This window comes from Triturus cristatus, chromosome 7 (assembly GCF_964204655.1).
Source record: "Triturus cristatus chromosome 7, aTriCri1.1, whole genome shotgun sequence".
Lineage (NCBI taxonomy): Eukaryota > Metazoa > Chordata > Amphibia > Caudata > Salamandridae > Triturus > Triturus cristatus.
In genome coordinates this window covers 125,754,527-125,779,391 of record NC_140590.1, presented here as the reverse complement: position 1 = coordinate 125,779,391, position 24,865 = coordinate 125,754,527, and the positions used below count along the sequence as shown (strand labels likewise).

The 24,865-nt window shown below is 38.0% G+C and overlaps 1 protein-coding gene across 5 annotated transcripts in view; it reads right to left on the bottom strand.

Annotated features, from left to right (window-relative positions):
- The window catches only part of LOC146809012 (sialic acid-binding Ig-like lectin 13), a 580,696-nt gene that overhangs the window by 187,032 nt on the left and 368,799 nt on the right, over positions 1 to 24,865 (bottom strand). For all 5 annotated transcript variants that reach the window (XM_085615801.1, XM_085615802.1, XM_085615800.1 and 2 more), the window contains one exon: positions 24,131 to 24,430. In XM_085615801.1, the coding sequence (XP_085471927.1) occupies positions 24,131 to 24,430 (300 nt within the window). The remainder of the gene's footprint in view (positions 1 to 24,130; positions 24,431 to 24,865) is intronic.

The window sequence follows — 24,865 nt, the reverse complement described above, 5'->3', positions numbered from 1 at the left end:
GAAAAACAGTATCTGCAAAAAAGAGTCACAAATAAATGTATATTAATAACTTTCAAATTTACAATATTGCATTACTGTTCAAACACATTTTATATAAAAACATACTAAAAAACTATAGCCCTGAACCACAAGTGGGATGATGATTAAAACACTACATACATAATGCATACTACTTTGAAGCAGTTCATGCCCTAAAGCCTACCTCACTAAAAGACTACATGCTAACTAACTGAATGATTACAGTACTAAAAAGAGACACACTGAGTGAGTAACAGGGTGTTTGCTAGAAGTGTATGAATACTAACTGGGGAATTGAAGCTGAGAAAGACAACTGTGTAGCTGATTAGAGAACTGAATGCATAGTGGATAGGCATTTAAAGCAGTCCATGTGCTAAGGCCCGGCTCACTGCATGAGTACTTGGGTACTGACTGAATGATTTACACTACAGCAAGGAGACTGCCTGGATGAATTTATAACTGGTAGACTTTTCGCACAGGGAATGAATTATTACTTGGTACTAAAAGACTGCAAAGGGAGTGACAAGATGTTTGCTGGACTATATGGATATTGACTAGGGAATTGAAAGTATAAAAGACAAATCTCTAGGTGGTTAAAAGACTGCATGCATAGTGCATAGGGGTTTTAAGCAGTCCATGTGCTAAGTCCTGGCTCAGTGCATGAATACTTAGACAGTAACTGAATCATTAGAGCACTGGAAAGAGAGTGAATTTATAAATGTTTGGGTTTTGGCACAGTGAATGAACTACTACATTGTGCTGAATTGGTCACTAGAAGACTAGAAAGAGAGTGACAGGGTGTTTCCTGGAAGTGTATGGAATCTTGTCTAGAGAATTGAAGGTGTGAAAAACAACTGTGTAGGTGGTTAGAGAACTACATGCATACTGCATAGACATTTCAAGCTGTCTATTTGATAATGAATGGTTCACAACATCAGTACTTAGAAACTGACTAAATCCTCAGACTACTTCTAGGACAGTGCCTGGGTAAAAATTGTAAATTTTCAGTTCTGGGGCAGTAAAGACAATACTACATGGTACTGTATTTTAGTGTCAATGCCTAACTCATTTAATCAACACATAAGCAAAGACTGCCTTCTAATGCTACTAAAACTTGACAACATGACATGTTTTAAAACAGTTTTCTGTCAGCAAATACACGATGTTACCAAACGCTTCTTTCACAGTGGTTCCCAAATGCACAAAGACTCACAGTGTGATTCTAGACAAGCACCACTATCCCTAGGAGTTTACCAAAACTCATTCACAACAGTGGAAGAGGTAAGGGAACTGCACACAATCTACATATTTCACGACTGCTCTTTAGTGTCAATGCCTGACTCATTTAATCAACACATAAGCAACTGGCTTCTAATGCTATTAAAACTTGACAACATGACAGGTTTCAAAACAGTTTTCTCTCAGCAAATACACGATGTTACCAAACGCTTCTCTCATAGTGGTTCCCAAATGCACACAGACTCACAGTGTGATTCTAGACAAGCACCACTATCCCTAGGAGTTTACCAAAACACATTCACTACACTGGAAGTGGTAAGGGAACTGCACACAATCTACATATTTCACGACTACACTTTACTGTCAATACCTAACTCATTTCATGAAAGCATAAGCCATAACGGTCTTCTAATGCTACTAAAACTTGACAACATGACAGGTTTCAAAACAGTTATCTGTCAGCAAATGCACGATGTAACCAAACGCTTCTCCACAGTGGTTGCCAAATGCATACAGGCTCTCTGTGTGATTCTAGACAAACAACACTATCCCTCGCACTATACCAAAACACATTTCTTCATCTACAAGGAGTACTATATTTTACTGCAGAAACATAACTCATTTCACAAATTCATAAACAATAAGTGGTTTCTAAATCTACGAAAATATAAGAACTGCATAGTTATCTGTCCACAAACACATGAAAAAACACAAATCCTTATCACAAAATGGTTTCCACATGCACACACACTGTCAATAAGATTGTAGAGAAAAAAATACTCCCTACACTTTAGCAGAAAAAATAGATTAGTCTGATTAAAATAAAAATAGTCTACATACATCACCTCACAATTAAATAACTCACCTTTCAAGATGTTTTGTAGATTAAGAAGTATATCAGTCACACACCAGATATCAGTCACACACCAGATTTTCTTATACAGAATCTCTGCACTGTGCACCTGTCAGCAGAACCAAAGAATGGCAAAGTTTCCCTCTCATTTTCAACACATATACATGTAAACATCAAATCCCATTCCTTCCCACATAAATTCAAAAGCAAACACACATTTCTATTGGTTAAACATTTCAACCCTTTCCAAATGACATAAACTTCAACCCTTCCCACAATCTGCCTTCTGCCCGTTACCATAGAAACAGGTCATGGAACACTGTACTGAGCACACAGGTCACAAGTTCGGCACACACAATGTTGCTAATCAAAACAGCAAGTGTGCTTGACTTCTCAACATATCAGCTTATCATATATGATGTTCCTTTCATGCACTTTTTGTTAACCAATAAGAATCATGCGTTTAAAAAACAGAAACATGCACCCTACCTTTCAGTGTAGAAGGTTGTTAAACAACCAATGACTTCTTGTCTTTTTTCAAAATTGCATCTTAGCCACCATTTTAGAAACATCTTACTTTCCAAACTGCCATTTCATTTACAGAGACCATCTGAGTGCATCTAGACCTCCTTACAAGATGCTTACAGTGTGGATTGTGGGACACAGCTACATTTTCTGGAGCCAAAGGTATGCAGAAAACAAAGGCATTCACAAAGACCTAGGTTTGCCAAATGTAGACATTAAATGGATTGGACAGAGAGGGTTAAAGTGGCACCAATTGATGCCATTGGTGAAATCCTTCATGCAAATCCAACACCCTGACCTCATAATAGTGCACAGTGGTGGCAATGACCTAGGCACTTTGACTGGGGTAGGTCTGGAAATGCTTATGAAGGACACCTTTGCACAACTGATTTCAATTTTCCCTTAAACTGCCTTTGTGTATTCTAACATATGCCAAAGGCAGAAATGGAACTGGTCCGATCATTTTTGTCCACAGATTGAGAAAGCTAGGAAACATGTGAATAAATCTGTTTCTGCTTTTCTCCGAGACTACAGAATGGGGTCCATTTACAATAACAATCTGCGCTTTCATATGCAAGGGATCTATAGGAGAGATGGAGTACACTTTACTGATGAAGGAAACAGAGTCTTCCTCAACAACTTTAGACTCTGTATAGGTACTTAATTATAAGTACCAAAAACTCTCAATGAACACAACGGCTCTTTTTAGAGCCACTCAAGAACAAAACACTTAAGCTTAATCTTTATCTACCAACAATATCATTTTTTTTTCCCTTGGATCCGCGAACCTACTGCGAGAGAATCCGTGCATCCAACGCGATAGAATGCGCGCACCGTGCGCACATTTCGACGCTTTTTTTTAAAAAAGGGGGGCCACAGGAGGTCCTTCTGGGACCCCCTAAGCAGATCTAGAGGGTCAGAGTATTTCCACTCTGCCCCCTTTATATCTTTTACACACTTATTCCCCTTCCATCTTCAGCCTCGCTTCTACCGAGGCAGAAAATGGGCGCCAACAGTTCCTGGTTTCGAATGTAGAGAGACGCTCGACAGCCAATTAGCATTCAGCGCGCGTTCGGGAGGGTGCGCGCTCCGTTCGGGGAACTTTTTTACCCTAATTTTCTCAGGAACTACTGAACAGATTCACACCAAATATACAAAAGGCACGAGTCCGAACTGAGGACTACCTCTTTGCCAAATTTGGTGTAATTCCGTTCAGCGGTTCGGGCTGTAGCTGCGACAACAGATCCTATGGGAAATTGCATGGGGAAAACGCGTTTTGGGACCCCCCTTTTTTCTCGTCAGTGATGTCATTTGAGATGTCATCAGTGATGTCATGAGTGATGTCAGTGACCATGTCATGAGTGATGTAATATGTGACGTCATCAGTAGTGCATTGCGGGCGCGCGAGTTATAGTTAGCTGAACTAACTATAACGGGGGAATTTCATTGTTTTTTTACGAGTGAAATGTCCAGCTAACTATAACATGTGTGAAACCTTTGGTTTTTTCATTGAATTTCTAAGGTTTTTTAAATGCTAATTCCTAACTATAACGTGTGTGAAACCCATGGTTTTTTCAGTGAATTTGCAAGGTTTTTTAAATGCTAATTCTTATTTTTTTTATTTATTTTTTTCAATTTTTTTTACATATTTTTATTTTAATTTTCTATCCTTTTTTAAAGACTATGGTTAAATTTTAAAAATTCTACAATATATTTTTTATTTTTAGCATTTTTTTAAACTAAACAGGTAAGATTTATTAGTATAACATAGTGGTTTTTTTTTCCCCTTTTTTTATTTTTTTTTATTATTTTTTTAACGTGCGCGTACGGTAAGCGCACGTCTTGCTTTTATAACGTTAGATTTCTACGCTGTTTGCGTTCATTTACGCAATTTGCGTAGACGTACGTCACGCGCGTGCAGCGCGTAACGCGTACGCTGCACGTTACGCGGAAGTGAAGGGGCGTGCCTGTTTTGCGCATGCGCGCGTGTCTTTTTTACGCGCATGCGTACTTTTGCCGTAAGCGCTCCGTAAGCGTAACGTAAGCGTAACGTACGCGCACGGTGGGTCATGTGATCAAGAAACACAACTTTTGATTGGTTGAAACTACTTTCAGTTCTAGAACTCTCCTACACCACACCCATTCCCCTCATTTCTGCTTGTGATCCCTTAGGAGAAGGAGCCGAGTTGTCTTTGTGATACGATGGCAGAACAGCAGAACTCTTCTGAGAGTGAGGCTAGCAGCACTACCTTGAGGCAGAGAAGGAGGAAACAAAAGAGCTCTTTCATATGGGAGTATTTTTCTTTTCCAGAGGGCAAGAAAAAGGTAAATGCACCCTTAGTGACTTGTAAGCTTTGTGGCCGTGTACTTTCAAGAGGGAATCCCAACAAGAAGTATTCCTTCGGGAATCACACCATGTTGAGACACCTTCAAGATGTACACGGTAGGACATATGCTCGACATACTGAAGGTAACCCTTCAGTAAGTCAACCAAGCACATCCACAGCAGCTCAGCCTGGTCCATCATCTGCAGGGCCGAGTCCATCTTCGGCAGGTCAGCTGAGCCCTTCATCTGTGGGGGGAGCATCTCCTTTTTCTCGTCCTCTGGAAACCAACCATCGGTTTGCGAGGGTTTTAATTCGGTGCGCCACTTGTCATGATCTAATTTGTCATAGGGAGACCAGTGTTGCCCTAGTGAACAATTTAATAGATCAGCACATTTGTCGTACCGACTAATATTCCCATTCTTTCTTTCCTCTGTCCCTGCATGAACACAACGGCTCTTTTAAGAGCCAACCTTACCTTTCAACTTTTTTTTTATATATTTTTTTAAACTTTTTTTTATTTTTACCGTACGCGTAATTTTTTTTTTTTTAAAAACACTAAAAATCAATTATCACATTACAAGGTCCTTGAGAGACTACAATGATAAACTGAAAATGTGATTGTGGAGAAGTGGAAAAAAGGGACCATGAAATTTTTGACTTAGCATACCCACTCAAAAAATTATTTATTAATTAAAATTTAATTTTTATTGCTTTAAAAATGGTTCAAGTTTTCGAAAATTTTCTATCTCAATCTGAAAAAAAAGAAAAAAGTATTAATATTTAATAAAACATTTTATAATACAGTACACATATTTACATATTTTCCCCAAAAAATTTTTGCCTTTTTTTTGCTGTTTTCAGAATATATTGAATTTCACTATAAATTGTGAAAGCAATTGCATTCATCATTTAACAGCGGGCAAAAAAAAAATAACAATCTCAAAGATTGTTTTAAAAAAGCCCAGAATCTCTTCTCACTTAAACATCACATTATAGAAATCCATAATATTCTAAAAAAATATCATCTAATATCAATACTTATTTCTTTAAAATACCGTCTGACATTTTTGTTTCAGAAGTATAATCACAAAAATATATCTCAAATAACTCCACAATACATCTGGTTCCATTTCCTTTAGGCCAAATAGTAATTTTAAAACTCTTTTTTGATTAAATTTCCAATGTTATTCCAATAAAATTCCAAAATTTAAATTGTACAGATCTCACCGATTCTCTGTAACATTTTGGTTTACGAAAGATTAATTAATAATTAAATAATTCCACAGTACAATTGTTTACCTTTCCTCATGGCCAAATAGTAATTTTAAAAATCTTTTTTGAATAAATTTCCAATGGTAATCCAATAACATTCCAAAATTTAAATTGTGCAGATGTTACCGATTTTCTCTAAATTTTTGGTTTTCGAAAGTTTCATTAAAAATTAAAAAAGTCCACATTACAATTGGTTACCTTTCCCTTAGGCCAAATGATAATTTGAAAAATCTTTTTTTTTTTAAATTCCAATGCTAATCCAAAAAAATGGTAAAATTGTTTTGTACAGATCTTGCCAAGTCTCTCTAAAATTTTGGTTTCAGGAAGATTAGATAGGTATTTGCTAAATCAAAAGGCAAACGTTGCTTGAAAATCAATTTTGAATCATTACACAGTGTCCAGCCTTTTTCACATTTAAGATAAACTGTGTAATGTCCAGAAGTAACAGTAGGTCCTTCATGGAAAATTATTGCAACTGTTACAAAAGTTTTTCCTGAAATTGATAATTGCTGTCCTGTAAACTTCTTTATTAAAGTATCCAATTTTGAACCATCAGCTTTACATCGTTGCATCATTAAAATTACATACTGTCCGTATTCCTTTAAAATTAACGTTGAAAACATTTCAGATTGACACTCACCGCATTCCATGCTATGATTAGCATCTTTAACTAATTTAGCAAAAGTGACTGTTTTACTTTCTGGCAATGTTAAATAAATAAACCTTTCAGAATCAACATTAGAGCCACATGTATTGTAACAGTTTCCACAACTATGTTCCCATTTATAAGAGACACCAAACATATTTTCAATGGGAACCCCTTCTTCTTCCAGTACCTGAAGAAAAAACATCAAGAATTCCTGTGCGTCTTGCTGTTCATTTTGAGAAAACTGTGTTCGTCCTGAACATACATCTAAAAGTTTTCTAATTTCAGTAGCACTTTCTATTTGAGTTTTATCATTACTCAGCTTTTGAAAAAGGAGACTCAACTCAGAACAGAATCTTTTTCTCTGATTTACTATTATCTGCTCTTGCACACTTTCCAGATAAAATGCAACATTCAGCACAACATTAGCGTAGCAGTTGACACCAGAGCTATTTTCAAAATGACATCCTACAACCTCTTCTTCATTTTCCTTTTTCTTTTTGCTTGCAATTACATCACTCCTCTTTTTTTTCCTCCTCTCTACATCTTCATTACAGATATTCTCATTTCTCCTTTTACGAGAAACTACACGTTTCTCCAACACAGGATACTGACCTAAATGAGGAGCATAGGTTCTTCTTAATCTATTATACTCCTTTACACAATTTGTATCAGCACTAACTTTTGAGTCATCAAAGTCTATCATGAATAAACCAGATAATGTTTTCACTCGTGACAAAGCTACATAAGCCATACCTTCTTTGAACACAGTTGAACCAATGTTCACAAAAGCCCAATCTACAGTCAATCCTTGAGACTTGTGAATAGTTACAGCATATGCTAGAGAAAACGGAAACTGCTTCCTACGTACATATAAGTCTTTCACAAGCATGAAACGAACTGAACAACGACAAATGTCTTTAACTTCTTCTATCTGATCAAATTTTATTTTTAAACATTCAATTCCATCTTTTTTCTGATAATTAATAAAACCCACAACTCTTCCCATAGCTCCATTAACTAAACCTTTTTCAACATCCAAATTTCTCCTTAAAAATACTCTACAGTTCATGCAAACATAGATTTTTTTCGAATCCAGCTGTTTTGGAAATGTTCTTCTCTAGTGAATCCAATTTATTTTTCAGTGTGCCTGTTAATGTGATAGAAATTCTTCCATCCTCAATTTTGTCCACTGCTTCCAATTTCCTGATATCTTCCTTTTCCAATTTTAAAAGCTCCTCATTGAATATTGAGCATTCACGTAGAGTTGGCATTAAGCAGATGACACTTTTCTTTTCTGCAATGTTCTTGTATATCTTCTCTGCAACTATTTCTTCCTTTGGAAATAAATTATGTAGCAGCCGACTCTGTAATGCTTTTTTGCCAACTTCTGTGAGTAGTCCAATTCTGATATCTTTCAGAATACTTCCATATTCTTCATCGTTTGCTTGCCTCATATTAGTAGTAAGTTCCTTGTACTCAAAGAAGGACCAAATATTTGCAATACCGATGCTTCCCAATGACTTCTTTGTGTCTTCATGTGTCACAGTATTAAACACTGGTTGTCCTTTAACTGGAGTAAGTTGTAGAAGATCCCCAAAAACTATGACATGTTTTCCACCAAATAACACGTCATAGTCTGTCCTTAGAATTTGCTGCATTCTTAAATGCACAAAGGCAAGCATTAAGTTTGATACCATGCTCACCTCATCAATAATGAGAACTTGCATCTTCTTCAATACTCTTGAAACTTCCAAGCATGCTTCTCCAGTTAGCTTGTTGTATTGTATTTTGTTCTCATGCTCCACTGGTAACATTAGCAAACGATGTAAGGTGATTCCTTTTATGTTATGTGCTGCTAACCCAGTTGGAGCAGTAACCACACAAGACAAAGTAGAATCCGTTTTTTGCTGTAGGTAGCTTCTGATGACTTTTATTAAGAAACTTTTTCCAGTTCCAGCTTGTCCGCTTACATACATCCTGATTGGATGAAATGATGTGCATGAGCACTCTTTTTTTTCATGTAGAAATCCGTGATCAATTTTGCTTCTGATCTCTTCATAAATTTGTTGCTGCTCTTCATTCAGTTGTCTTTCCAAATTTTGTAAGTCTATAAATTCTTCTTGAGCTTGATTCATAGCCGTTTCCACTTCATTCATGGCTATTGATGCTTCATTTTCAACGATTGGTTGTCCTAGGGGATCTTGACTGAGTGTTCCTGAACTTTGGCTGTCTTGAGAACTGTCTCTAGCTACTTCAGCTGCAATTGTAGTTTCCTGTTCAATTTCTTCATTTAACATTTGCAGATAAGTTGAGAATGTACTGCATTGTATGCTGTCTTTGCAAGCATTAAAAGAATCTTCATAGCTTTGAAATTCTCCCAGTAGTTCATCCTCTGTACGCCATGGTTTAAACAGCTGTAAAAGAGCCAAGTAGTAAAATTCCTTTTTGTCAGTAGTGTCGCAACTCAGCTTCCTGTGATTTATCAAACTTCCTTTTGTTTGCTTCACCAAACATCCTTCCTCACCAATCACTTTATATTTTCCATTGTTGATGTCTTCTGCGGCTTTCCGTGAATAAATGTAGTTCTGCAGCACTTCATAGAGACACATGTTCTCCAGATGATGACTTCTTTTTGGATAATATGTGTCCAACATGTTTGATTTCAAAATATCTGTACTTTCTGGGTCATTCTCGGCCAAATATTCAATTTCCCCAACAGATTTCAGTACTCGATTTCTCATTGCTGCAAGGCCTAAACTTGCCCAAATTATTCTTCTTGATTTCGGGTAGAGACTTGCAGAAGATAACCTATCTGAACATTCGTAGGATCCAATTTCTCGATGCGATAACATCTTTAAACTGAAACTGTACAGCTTCTTACTGACAGTCTTCTCGTGAGAAATCTCTTCCCACATTTCTTTCAATTCAGTTTTTTCAGATTTAGTAATGTAAGACGTTACATATCGAGCAACAGCAATGGAATTGTCAGCTACATACTGTATATCCATGTTAGCATTCCACATGGATAAAATGACTGGGTTGTAGTCATTTATATTTTTTGATTCTTCTTTTCTTTTAAGGTTGTAGGTATTCTTAGGTGATTTTCTTGTGATAGTATGTCTCACAGATGACATAAAACTGTTTACTCTTCCATTTGAAAGAACAGGTCTAGGAAATCCAAATCGACATTTAGTGTAGTATTTATCTTTGCTCTTGTATTTCCGTCGAAAGTATTTTCCACACCGATGACTTTGGAAACGTAAAACTTGCTCCTTTAACTTTTTCTCTTCTGTGCTTTTTGGTATAGCACATGTTGCATATGCTTCAATGTAAGATAACACTGCTTCATCAGTATCTGTTCCAAACTTTGGGGCATCCTTGATCCACAACAGCATATGAATATGAGGAGCACCTCTTGCCTGGTACTCTTTTCTCCAAAAGAAATCCACTACTTCTCCAAGGGGTGGATTTTTTTTATTGCAGATGAAGGACATCATAGCCTCAAATCTATGATTGAAATATCTGCAAACATTAACCGGATCCAATGAGCACAGTTCTCCTGCTGTCTTGTATTCAATGTTTTTAATGTTTGAATTTGCCTCTCGTAGAAAATCCAGTAAATCATCCCAAGCGTACTCAGCACAGCTTAGGGTAAGGAACCATGTTGGTGTTCCTAAATTCCGTAACATGCATTTTAATTCACCATGGTGTCGGTACCAATATTCATTTGTCCCACGCTGACAAGCCATCAGATTGATCAGTTGTGTTTCCAAATGATCATCTCGGTGCTGCACTTTCTCCATAAAATCCTTAGCAGACACATTTTGTAAATGTACTCCACTTTTTAAAATGTTATTTACTGCATAAGATAGTGCAGACAAGTCGCTTTCAAATAAAAGATGGAACAAATAAGGAATACTTTGTCGAAATCTGGGATCTTCTGCATATAGTCTTGTAGTCCGATACTCAGAAGCTGGAATCTGTTCTGGACGTTCATCGTATCGGCCTCCTTTTCCTTTAGGAAACAGCTGGGGAAAACATCGAGCTTCCAAGCTCTCCTCCCATACACTCACGGGAGTTCCTTTTGCTTTCTTCATCTGAAACAGATCAATATTGTCTCCCAAAACTTCTTTTGAATGTAGAGGATGTATGCTAAAATGTTCATAAATTTCTTCTTCCTTTGACTTGTCCACTTTTTCAATTTGTCCAGTTGGTGTTTCTGTGTCTTCTTGTAAATCTTCTTCTTCTTCTTCTATATAAATTGATTCATACCATTTGTTATTCCTTTTCAAATACAAATTTGCTCTTTGTACTTTCCGTACATCTACCAGCTCCTGCCAAATCTTCTTATTCTTTGTAGGTACACCATTAACCAGAATAACTAATGGTTCAGTTTCCAAAGTATCTGCATCAATAGTTTCCATATTTTTTTTCAAATCCAAGGGCAAATACACCACTCTAACTTTTAAACCTCTCAGTAAATCTGAAGGAGGTAATTTACCAGTTTTGGGCTCCATACGTACTATGGTCTGGAACGGATGAACACATTGAATAAGTATAGACTCATATGTATTTAATTCAGAAAGTTCGGCAGGAATAGCATCCAATTCTAAATTATTATGTGCAGCTCTGGTTGGCATTCTATTTTCCTCTAACTTGTTGTAACAGTATTTACAAATACGCTGATCTTCACCCAATTCAAAACAATTTTCAAGAAATATATATGTGGCAAAATCCTTCCACTTATAATTATCTTCATTTTCACTCTTTCTGTAGAGATCAACATTCCTAGTTTGTTTTCTATAATGAGTTCTGCGGCAACAAATACAAGTTATATTTGGTCTTTCATTAGAGATTATTGCAAATTTTGTTATGTGATCATTAAATGTTTTACTTACAGAGGGTTCTACATTCTCTTCCACTTCTTCCTCATTTACTGTGTCCTTTTCTGCACTGTCTTGTTCAGGACCAAAGTAACAAAACTGAATTTCATCAACAACCTTCTCTACATCTGATACCGATCCACGGAACAGAGCCCTATTCAATTCATCTAACTTTATTGCTGGACTTTTAGCAAAATACAACCGTCTCACAAACTTTCTCATTTCAGTATGATGAACAGCCAGCATCCTAAAATGATGGAAAACACTATTACACACTTTTCTAGATAGACAAGCCAGAGAATGACCCTGCAAACCAGTATTCTCTCTCACTCTGCATGGATCTAGACTTTGAAGCACCTTAATCTTCCGTTTTACACTTTTTTTACTATATTCTCTTAGAAACTCACGAAATTTATCAATAGATTCCTGACGCACAGTGCAAATACTACTACAATTCCAAGTGTACACTGGGGCTTTAGGACGTCTCCCCATAGCCTCATCCGCCATCACTTGTACCTCATCTCTTGGAACCATTATCTCCTTCTCCATTATGCAACCATTTTTCACTTCATAAGCACGACCTCTGGTGTCAACTGCATGCAGCAAACTATTACTTTGAAAATAACTCTTCATTAAAAAAAGGTTCACTACTTGAACTATGCATCCATTTTCCTAAAAACACTTTACAAAAGTTTGTTCTTTTCACTACTCTTTTCCTTTTGCTTTGTGATTTCAGTACATTAACCATTTTATCTAATGTACGCATCCTATTCAAAATTAAAATGAATAGTTTCCTTTTTAATTCTAATGCCTTTGCTGCAATGGCTTCAATTTCTTTTTTTCTCTTGTAATATTTTGCCTTTTTCTTATATTTCTTCACATCCTTTATCAAATTGGACATAACTCTTCTCTGAAACATTTTTATACGTATCTCTTTAAACGCTGTTTTTCTGTTTAAGTTAATCTTTGTTATTGCAGAAGGTATATTTGCATTAACTAAATTCTCAATTTTTTCCTGTTCTTTTCTTTTGAAAACATTCTTTCCAGTACAGACATTTTGTACATTTTTCCTTTTTTTGAAGATGTTCTTTAAAAAATCTTTTGTCTGCTTACCAGAAGACTTTGTTTTTTTCCCAACATGAGCATCTCCAACTAACTTAGGTCCTAAATTGTCTTCAAATATAGGTTTTTTTTGTGGTTTTTCGTTACTCTGGATTTTGTAGGCATCTTAAATTTTGTTCACTGCTCTTCAGGAATACCTGAAAAAAACTAAAAAAAAATTCCTTTTTTATATTTAAATATATTACTACATTTTTTATGATCTTTTCAAATCTTAACATACTAAGTACCCCTTTCCTAGAAGTGAAAATCACAATAACACATTCACAAATTAAATATCTAAAAACAATTCCTGTGTGCACACAGAGTCATGCTTTGAAATTAGGCAAAAAACGAAATTTCTTTGCCAATTGGAAAGCACACATTCTACTACTTTTTTGGCAAGTGATAAGTACTTTTACAGTCTGACACATTTTGAATCCACTTTTCAGATTCTGATAAAAGCACATGTCCAAACTGCTTTTTGAGACCAGCACCATGTGTAACCTGGGTGACTGACTACACTCCAGCAAGGGCAACCAGCCTTAGTGATGCTAAATGTATTTGCATTACTAAGTGCAACCTCAAACCCCACTCGGTTGTGAATACTGTGCATGATTCCACAGGATAAGCAGCTGGGTGTATGCTAAGAGTCTGCTTCTGCATAAAAAAATAGCTCCCCCTTTCCATCTAATGCAAATATAAAATCACCAGAGCAATACCAAACAGATTTCTGAGACCAGCAACATGTGTAACCTGGGTGACTGACTACACTCCAGCAAGGGCAACCAGCCTTACTGATGCTCAATGTATTTGCATTACTGACTGCAACCTCAAACCCTAAAAGTATTCCTCATTTATACCACTACACCTTAATTTATGGTGATAACATAGTCCATAATATTTTACATGTTTTTATTTGCATTATTAAGTGCAACCTCAAACCCCACTCGGTTGTGAATACTGTGCATGATTCCACAGGATAAGCAGCTGGGTGTGTGCTAAAAGTCTGCTTCGGCATAAAAAAATAGCTCCCCCTTAACATCTAATGCAAATGTTAAATCACCAGAGCATAACGCAATAAATATCTGCCTGTAATTCTTCTTTGCACACAGAGTCATGTTTTCATATTAGTCTGAAAACGTAATTTCTTTGCCAATTTGAAACCACACTTACTACTCTTTTTTTTGGCAAGTGATAAATACTTTTACAGTCTGACACATTTTAAATCCACTTTTCAGATTCTTAAAAAAGCACACGTCCAAACTGCTTTTTCAGACCAGCAACATGTGTAACCTGGGTGACTGACTACACTCCAGCAAGGGCAACCAGCCTTAGTGATGCTGAATGTATTTGCATTACTAAGTGCAACCTCAAACCCCACTCGGTTGTGAATACTGTGCATGATTCCACAGGATAAGCAGCTGGGTGTGTGCTAAGAGTCTGCTTCTGCATAAAAAAAAATGCTCCCCCTTTACATCTAATGCAAATGTAAAATCACCAGAGCAATACGCAATAAATCTCTGCCTATAATTCCTATTTGCACACAGAGTCATGTTTTCATATTAGTCTGAAAACGTAATTTCTTTGCCAATTTGAAACCACACTTACTACTCTTTTTTTAGGCAAGTGATAAATACTTTTACAGTCTGACACATTTTAAATCCACTTTTCAGATTCTTAAAAAAGCACATGTCCAAACTGCTTTTTCAGACCAGCAACATGTGTAACCTGGGTGACTGACTACACTCCAGCAAGGGCAACCAGCCTTAGTGATGCTGAATGTATTTGCATTACTAAGTGCAACCTCAAACCCCACTCGGTTGTGAATACTGTGCATGATTCCACAGGATAAGCAGCTGGGTGTGTGCTAAGAGTCTGCTTCTGCATAAAATAAATGCTCCCCCTTTACATCTAATGCAAATGTAAAATCACCAGAGCAATACGCAATAAATCTCTGCCTATAATTCCTATTTGCACACAGAGTCATGTTTTCATATTAGTCTGAAAACGTAATTTCTTTGCCAATTTGAAACCACACTTACTACTCTTTTTTTAGGCAAGTGATAAATACTTTTACAGTCTGACACATTTTAAATCCACTTTTCAGATTCTTAAAAAAGAACATGTCCAAACAACATTTTCAGACCAGCAACATGTGTAACCTGGGTGACTGAGTACACTCCAGCAAGAGCAACCAGCCTTAGTGATGCTGAATGTATTTGCATTACTGACTGCAACCTCAAACCCCACTCGGTTGTGAATACTGTGCATGATTCCACAGGATAAGCAGCTGGCTGTGTGCTAAGAGTCTGCTTCTGCATAAAAAAATAGCTCCCCCTTTCCTACTAATGCAAATGTAAAATCACCAGAGCAATACACAATAAATCTCTGCCTGTAATTGCTATTTGCACACAGAGTCATGTTTTCATATTAGTCAAAAAACGAAATTTCTTTGCCAATTTCAAAGCACACTTACTACTCTTTTTTTTGGCAAGTGATAAGTACTTTTACAGTCTGACACATTATGAATCCACTTTTCAGATTCTTAAAAAAGCACATGTCCAAACAACATTTTCAGACCAGCAACATGTGTAACCTGGGTGACTGACTACACTCCAGCAAGGGCAACCAGCCTAAGTGATGCTGAATGTATTTGCATTACGGACTGAAACCTCAAACCCCACTCGGTTGTGAATACTATGCATGATTCCACAGGATATACAGCTGGCTGTGTGCTAAGAGTCTGCTTCTGCAGAAAAAAATACCTCCCCCTTTCCATCTAATGCAAATGTAAAATCACCAGAGCAATACCAAACAGCTTTCTGAGACCAACAACATGTGTAGCCTGGGTGACTGACTACACTCCAGCAAGGGCAACCAGCCTTACTGATGCTGAATGTATTTGCATTACTGAGTGCAACCTCAAACCCTTAAAGTATTCCTTATTTATACCAGTACACCTTAATTTATCGTGAAAACATAGTCCATATTATTTTACATGTTCCTCACATTTAAATTTCTCCCAAAACAGAAAATGATAAACACAACTTCAACAAAAGGAATTCCAATTCTATTATTAATTTCTTAATTTACCATATACATCCCCTCTAAAACTCTAAACTCACCTTTAAAATTAGTTAGTTGTGAAAGAAATGTGGCACTCAAACAGCAGATTATCAGAGCCAGGATCTCTGTTCTGTACACCTCTCTCCTCTCAGCAGAACCAGATAATGGCAAACTTTCCCTCTCTTTTTCCACACATATACATGTAAGTTTCAAATCTCAGTGCTTCCCCCTTTTTTTCAAATGTAATCACACATTTCTATTGGTTGAAAACCAACCCTTTTCCAAAAGTACCCTTGCCCCAACTTGACTTCTGCCTAGTACCCTTCACCCAACTTGACTTCTGCCTGCTACCATAGCAACAGCTCTTGAAACACTGCTGTGCAGAGTTAGGTCAGAAGTTCACCAAACAATGTTTCATTTCCAAAGAGCAGGAGTGCTTGACTTTTCAAACCTAACAGCAAATCCATAGTACTGTTCTTTGGTAACACATTTTTCTGTACCAATACAAAACATGCTTCTATAAATTTACACATACAGCCTAGTTTTTATTCTAGAATGGTATGAAACAGCCAATCAGTTTAAAAAAAAAAAAAATATGTATGCCTCCATTTCCAAACTGTCTTTCATTTCTTTTTACCTTTCTACTGAATTACACCTCCTGAGTGCATCCAGTTCTCCTTTGAAGATGTTCACAGTGTGGATTGTAGGGCACAGCTATGTCTTCTGGAGTGAAAAGTATGCAGAGAAAACAGGTATGGTGAGAGACCTTGCTTTTCCAAATGTAGACATTAAATGGATTGGTCAGAGAGGGTTAAAGTGGCACCAATTGATGCCATTGGTGAAATCCTTCATGCAAATCCAACACCCTGACCTCATAATAGTGCACTGTGGTGGCAATGACCTAGGCACTTTGACTGGGGTAGGTCTGGAAATGCTTATGAAGGAGACCTTTGCACAACTGTTTTCACTTTTCCCTAAAACTGCCTTTTGTGTTTTCTAACATATGCCAAAGGCAAAAATGGAACTGGTCCAATCATTTCTGTCCACAGATTGACAAAGCAAGAAAGCACGTCAACAAATCTGTTTCTGCTTTCCTCCGAGACTATGGTATGGGTTCCATTTACCACAACAACTTGCGTTACGACATGCAAGACATTTATAGAGGAGATGGTGTGCACTTCAATGATGAAGGGAACAGAGTCTTCCTCTTGAACCTTAGACTCTGCATCGGTACTTACTTGTAGGTACCAATAAAAAATCACTTCATAAACACAACGGCTCTTTTTAGAGCCCCCTAATATCTAAACACTTAAATCTGAATTTCATTTCTTTTTTTCTTTTTTTTTTACCGTACGCGTACGGTGAGCTTACCGTACGCGTACCCCGCGATTTTTTTTAAAATTAATAAATGTTTTTTTTGTACTTTTCTGTCCTTCTTTGACCCCCTTTTAAATGTTATGGGGTCTGTAACTCTATTCCTTGCCCCCTTTTCAAGTTATCACCCTTTTTTTCCTGAGTGAAACACACAAAATGGCGGCCACCGCTTCCTGGTTTCGACCGATTCGAATGTTTACTAAGATCTAAGAGCCAATCAGAATCGCGCTCGCGCACGTCACCGTACGCGTACGGTAAGCGCACCGTAAGCGCACCGTAAGCTGGCTCAGATATATATATTGATTTAAAGGCTATTTTCTCAGAATCTACTGAACAGATTTACACCAAACCTACAAAAGGCACTTCCTTGACCTGAGGACTACCTCTCTGCCAAATTTCATTAAATTCTGTTCAGCCGTTCGGGCTGTAGCTCTGTCTAAAGGTCCTATAGAAAAATGCATGGGAAAAACGCGTTTTGGGACCCCCCTTTTATCTCAGCCCCCGCTTGACGAATCCCCCCGAGACTTAAATTATTCAAAATAGAATGTTGCGGATTTCCTATGGTAAGAGGGTCCTAACTATAACTACCTACTGGCGACCGCCAGTAGGTAATATATATATATAGATACCTTGAAGAAGTTATTGTGGATAGTTTATCATCAGTTACTTTATCAAAAGATATGGATGACTTTAGAGATAGAGATTATATCAATTTGTCTCTGGAATTTTTCTGTGTGAATACCTGTATACAGTGGACCACTTTATCTCTGTCAGGCAGTTTCTTAATGGTATGGACATTTAATCTACCAGTAAGGTGGCTTTGTTGTTCATTCCATAATTGAAGTTGACTGTTCATAGTTGTTTTGTATAGGGGTGGTGGTGTTAAGTCCATGTGTTAGTCATCTAAACTGTCCAGGAAGCATACCAGATCATCAGGCCCTGTGTAATCTCTTGATTTCCTATCCATTGTGATCCACATTGTTGCAGGTTCGAAAATACCATATTTGAAATTCCTTTTTCAAAGTCTTGGCCTGAGTTGCAGGAAAACTTTTCATTTGGCATTGGTTTCAGTAGAGAAGTCTGCAGCGATAAATACTTTATGGCCTTCCGAGCCTTAAGGACCATGTTTACGAGCAGTTGTTATTATTTGGCTGACCTGTTCATGATGCAGGAGGCATGCAATAATCGGTCTAGGTCTAGATTCATGGGTTGAAGTTCCTGACCAAATCCTGCGAGCTCTCTACAACTCAAGGGGATGCTCAAAGATATGTCCAGTAGCTGCGGTAGAAAAGTTAATAGCAACCTCTTCTCATCATTATCCACTTCCATTTTTTCTACAATTCCATCAAAATTAAACGTTATTTCTTTTGGCCTTATCTCCCAAATCTGTTCCTTTTTGTTTTAAATGCCAGATATCCAGACCCCAATACTCCGCATTATCTAATTTTTCTTCCAAAAGGGTGTTTTTTTTCCATCTAGAGTTTTCACTTTGGTGTGAAAAGAGATTAGCTCCATCCGTATTGTCTTCATTTCTGTCACAAGATCTGAAATTTTGACATCCATAGTCCCAATCTCTGCCCCACAGTGGAGATCTCTTTTAAAATATGTACCTTAGAAGTAGTATCTTGTGGGACAGTAGTAGAAGTGCCTAAAGGTAAAGTGCTCCCTACTACATATGTAAACAAAGGATTTCTATTCAATTTGCTACTAGCCATACTGTTATTAGTTAGAGAAGAAAATAAATAAGTACAGCCTAGTAATCAAATATGGTATCCAATTTCCTCAAAAAGCAGTTAGGTAGTAACACCGTAAACGTGAATACATATTTGGATGTGGACAGAATTCTGGTATTCTAAAGATTATGGCTGCATGTTTTCAAACCGGTGTCGCCGATAAACAGTGTATCAAAAATGTTGCACACCTTTCACCTGCTTATCCAAATTCTCTCTACACCGTCTAACGATAGGAATTCCTGCGTTAACTTAATTGTGCAGTAGAGTCTAAGCTGTCAAATGAAGAGAAATACCTCGGGATTGAAAGTTGGCATACGCTTCTCCCGCACCTGGTGAGAAGTAAAACAGCAATTCGAAACCACACAGCAGCCTTTCAATTTCAAGAAATATAATTTTTCTTATTATCCCTTCAGAAGCTGGCTGTGTTTCCTGACAGAATGAGTACTTTTTTCACAAACTCTGTCAGCTGCAGGAATGGTGTACAGCTCTGACTTGCCTAACTGCATTCACTCCATACACCTTGCTGACAGGAACATTCCTGGACTCGCAAAATCACGTAACAGAGTCAGAACTGTGAGAAAAGTGAAGGGAGAGGATAACAGCCAGAGCTGCCAACATCGGAGATGGGGATCCAGGTTTGAGTCTTGGCGTCGGCTCAACATCCTGTGATTCTGGGCAAATCACTTAATCTCCCTGTGCCTATGGACAGTGCATGGATACCCTTGTGGGTGATAAAAGAAGTGCTCTTCAAATCTTATTCCTCAGTGTTGAGGGTTTTCATGTGGTTCCCCTGTGCCGTATGAAGAGTCCAACCAGAGTTCAACTGTAATTTAATTCCCCTGTGGTAGCCACCTGATTTAAAAACAAGGAAAGTCACTGACCTCTTGAGCAGCTGGCTGTGTTCGCTGACAATTACTTGTTCTTTAACAGACACTCTCAAGGAGGAACGGTGTTCAAGTGATTTGTAACGTGCTTCAGGGCTTCAACGAAGAAATCTGTTTAACTGTCATCTCTCATGTCAGAAAGAGCTTCAAAGTTGGGTCGCTGTCATCTCATTCATGTTGCCTTTCATTCTGGCTCCATTGACACTCTTTGACAGCTGTTCGGGTAATCTTTCTCCCCTCGAGTCTCGAAGCTCTACGTGGAGGCGACCATGTCAGTCGGTGGCCAGACTCCCCGCCTCCAATATTTCATTCTCAAGAGCTTTATAAATGGATTGCCATAAAACTGAGCAATGGTAACAAGCGGTATTTACGAAGTATGTGTTCTACTAAAATGTAATCTATGAAAGTTATGTGAAAGTGTCAAACTTTGCCATTTCATTAGGTAAGTTTATCATCTTCCCAATACTTCACTTTTGAGCTCAATTCCTGCAAAGGATTTTTTAAAATACATTTATACCAAAACTTTACTTTTGAGTTCAAATTCAACCACTAAATGTGTATTTTTCTGAAAAAAAGAGTAGTATAGTAGCTTTTATGCAATTTGTTTTCTACACATTTTAAAGCTTTGCAACCTTTGAGAATGGCAAGCTTGCAAAGTATTTAGAATTGTTTTTTTCAGAAGGACTTCTACTATTATTTACATACCCATGTACATTAAAATGCTTAGAAATGGTGACAAATGTGGTCATAAACATTACATAAATAACAAAATTAAATTATTTTACTCTTTGATTCAGAATACCAAAGACTTCTCTTTTATGCAATTCATGGATATGATATAATGTTTGAGCTAACCTGTTCCATAATAACTTTATTTTCCCTTATCACTTGCCTCCTCCATTGCCTTCCACTCAGATCTTTGGTCTTCACTATCTGTATCGTTTTTCTCAAAGTTACATGCTGTCTTCCCCTGAATTGCAGTGTTTCGTTGCTGTCTCAAAGGAACTGGTTAGCCTAGCATGCTGTACTGGTGTGGTATAGCATGCACTTTAAATGCATTCTAAACTTACTTTGAAGGGGAGAGGATGTGGTCTGTCGGCTTAAACTGCCGACTTTGGTGCAGGATACCAGGGTTTGAGACTCGAGGTCGCATCCACATCCTGTGATTCTGGGCAAATCACTTAATCTCCCCGTGCCTGAATATGTAATGTAAATACGGTGCTATGTAAAGCGCTCCAATACCTGCGGGTCGAGTTTGTGCTATATATATATGCAAAAAAAAAGGTACTTGTTTAGAAGGCAGCTGGTGTTCTACTGCACGTGGCTCAGATTAAAAATCCCCATCTGTTTGGTGGGAATCATTAAGCCTTCAGAACAACTGTGTAAAAATGCACCAAACGTGAGGGCTTGTTCTTGAAAAATAAAATATCAATGGCCGTGATGGCAAGGATCTTTTTCCTTGTTAAAGGGTATTGAACGATCTCCCTTACCTGGATGGCCATGCCCCACATGAAGGACACAACAAGGAAATCCGGCAAGCACCATCCACCCCTACAAGGGTGGTGCAGCTTTAAATATCACCAGTCAGTTCAATTGGAGATGGTTCTTCACAGCAGGGGTTTCCAATGACAGAGCCAGCTGAGAAGCCACCATTGAACATCCTGTGGTTCTCCACCTTTGAATATGGTGGGGGAATTCTTTAGCTGTGGTGGTGCAGCCACTCTGCAAAGCTCAAATTAATATCCTTAGAAAATAGGATTCAGTTTGACTTGACATGATGCAGAGTTGATTGAAAGTGAAGAATGGTTGATGTCAAAAACGGGTGTGTCTTTACAACAGCCACATCAACACTTGTACAGGCAACCTCCATTAGTCATTAAATCAAAATAAAGCAGAATCAGTGGAGAATACCACCATTTTTGCTGAGAATTCTAGAAATCTCTTTTCAAGCTGCTAAAGCCTCTGGCTTAGAGACAATTTTTTCTATAAGCTACTAATGACATTTAAATACCCACAAAGCTCCAAAACTCTGAGTGTTTGTTCTGCAGTGATGATTTGTGCCTGGTATACCATTTACTGTGCCAGGCTGAGTTTTCTTGTTTGATGCTGGATATTTCTTTCCATCCCAGACCTGCTTTGGCTTACAACCTGTCAATATCTGTTGGCTGTGCTTTTTGTTTCTCAAAATACCTATAGTTTGTCAATGCTATTTGCTAGTTTTATAGAGCACTGCATGTTGCTTTTTCAATCACTTCAGAGGGCTCCATGGTATAAGTATTATGCCTAGGAGACCATGTGGTACCCAGTTGGAGAATTGTATGTGACATTGAAAATATACTACTTAATTATGCACTCTATTAACCCCTTCAGCGCTGGGCGAATTCCGCCGCGGTGCTGAAGGGTTCGTGCGCGGGCGGGCCCATGACGGAACGGTTCCGTCATGAGCACAGCTCAACCGTGGCTCATGACGGAACCGTTCCGTCATGAGCATGGAAGGGGTTAACGTAAGGCATGTTTATTTATTGACTATAAATAGCTATTTATGTTTGTTTATTGTTTTTTCAAGTAGCTGCTGCTTGATGCTGGCTGTGAGGTATTTCAGCACTAAGGGCCCGATTTACAAAGATACCAGGAAGCGCAATGCAGCGCCCAAAGATGCTTTGCTACATTTACAAAAAAACAGCACCAAATGCACCACTCAACCTATGCAATTTAAGTGAGTCCAAATCTTTAGGGTAGTTCGTTTTCCAAAAGCTTCTTCTTTATTATGCAGTTTAACATGCAATTTTTTAAAAACTTCCGACAACAGCAAAAGCAGCCGACGCGTTTCGTCCAACTTTGGACTTCTTCAGGGCCAAAATAGTAGGTTGAATAACAAACACGTGGGGTTAACTCTTTCTCCATCCAGTAGGATATAGTATATCCCCAATAAGAGATCACAGTCCTGTTTAAAAACAGAAGTTTATGGTACAAATTAGAAGATTAAAAAGTGGGATTCCGCTAGCCTTGTGCTTTGCTACATTGTGTGACAATGAGAGAGCAAAAGAAGGTCATATCTACAGAGATATGGCACTCTCGTCCCCTCTCCCAAGCGATGGCACGCAATTAGCCAGCCCTGCAAACATCCATACACCTTTGCACTGTAGTGAAAGGGTGTCTGCATACATCTGAATCCAGCATATGGTTTGTACTGGAAGGCTGTCCTTCCAGAACAAAATACTATGCTTTCATTACCTTTAAAACGTTTCTTTCTTTGCATGTGTGCTGTACAGTGCAGCACACATGCAAAGTCGGAAAAGAAAGGAGAAATAAAAGCATTTCGCCTTTTTAATGCCCGCTTTGAACCAGCATTATTTATTGTTGCATAACCCTGCCTACTATTGTTAGCAGATAGGGTTTTGCATCAAAAACCACAGGAGGTTGCATGGGAACGCCCATGGACCACCCATGAAAGTCCCTCTGACATAGATCAACACAAAGCAGCACTATGCATTGCATGGTGTTAATTTTAGGCAACTTTCCTTGGCTATCTATCCTTCACAAAAATGTGTTGCGCAGGTTTGCGTCAGATTTGTGACGCAAATCTAGCACAAAAGGTTTGTAAATCTTGCCCTTTGTCTTTGTGAAAGTTTGAGAATTCTCTCCAGTTAATCTGCAGCATGTCTACCTACTGACTGATTACCATTGCATGTAACTAAGAGCACAGCTGTCTATAATGGGTCAGCAGCAATATCACTACATCCCAGAGGTGTGAGGGCTTATCGCACCCCAAATTTAGTTCCTTTTATTATTATAAATTAGCTAATGCATGGGAGACATTTTTCCTGCTGGCATTTGTGCCCAGGGCACTCTTGCTACTCCATTACTTCTAGCCCACGGATATGTTGTGTGTGGCTAAATTAAAGCTTGGATGACGGAGTCAGAATCCTGAGTGGAATGTTATGAATGTATGCATGTATGTATGGAGTATTTTTATAGCATGCATTTTTATTGCGTGAACCTAGCAAAAAGGCAGCAAAGTGCTTGTCACATTTTCAGTCATTCATCTGTGAACTCCTCCAGTACTGAGATAAGAGGAAGTGATGCAGGACAAATAATTCAGTGATTCAATCACTGCTTATTAAGTCTGATTCATTCATCAATGGTATTTGCCAAAAGAATGCACACAAAGCATATTTTCAATAAATCCATTAAAACTGTACTTACATTCCACATTGAGCATAGCATTACTTCTAGTTGATAGTCCCACGGTTGGAAAATATGCAATACAAATCATCTCTTTGCGGTTCTGCTCTCTGCTAGCCTGGAAGCTGATTTCAGATATGTGGGTCTGGGTACCATTAGCAGCGTTAACTGAGCGATGTATTGTAGAATGTGCAAAGTCCACAGTCCAGGTGATGCTTGGGGGCATTCTCAAGCATCTCACGGGGATCGTACAGTTGACGCTCACATTTTTACCCTCGGTCAGTGCTGGTGGCAGATCGATTGTGGGCTTATCTTCAAGACCTAAGATACAACAATTAAGAGATTAGTATGGTCGAATACATCATTAATTATTGTGTATTATTCTGGCAGCAAAGGTCTCCATGTACCTCTTTCGGCTTCAGTAGGATGCCTTGCTTTGCATAGTATATTTTGCATACAACAGCCATTAGGTTTGGTGTGTAAAGTTGTTTAACATTACATCCACTCAGTCCTGGACAAATTTAATTTTTATTTTTTACAGCAAACGTCCTCTAATTTGGATTGGAATGAATTTGAAATGAGCGACAGTGGAAACATCTTTTCTCTGCAGGAATACTAACTTTACTCCTCCTAAATGCCTTTTGTGAATACCGAAAGTCGTAAAGTTAGGATTTTGTCTCAGATTACTTTTGTGAATCAGGCCCTTCCTGTTTTATCATGGTTTTTGCAAACCTTTATTGCACAAGAAGCTGCTGG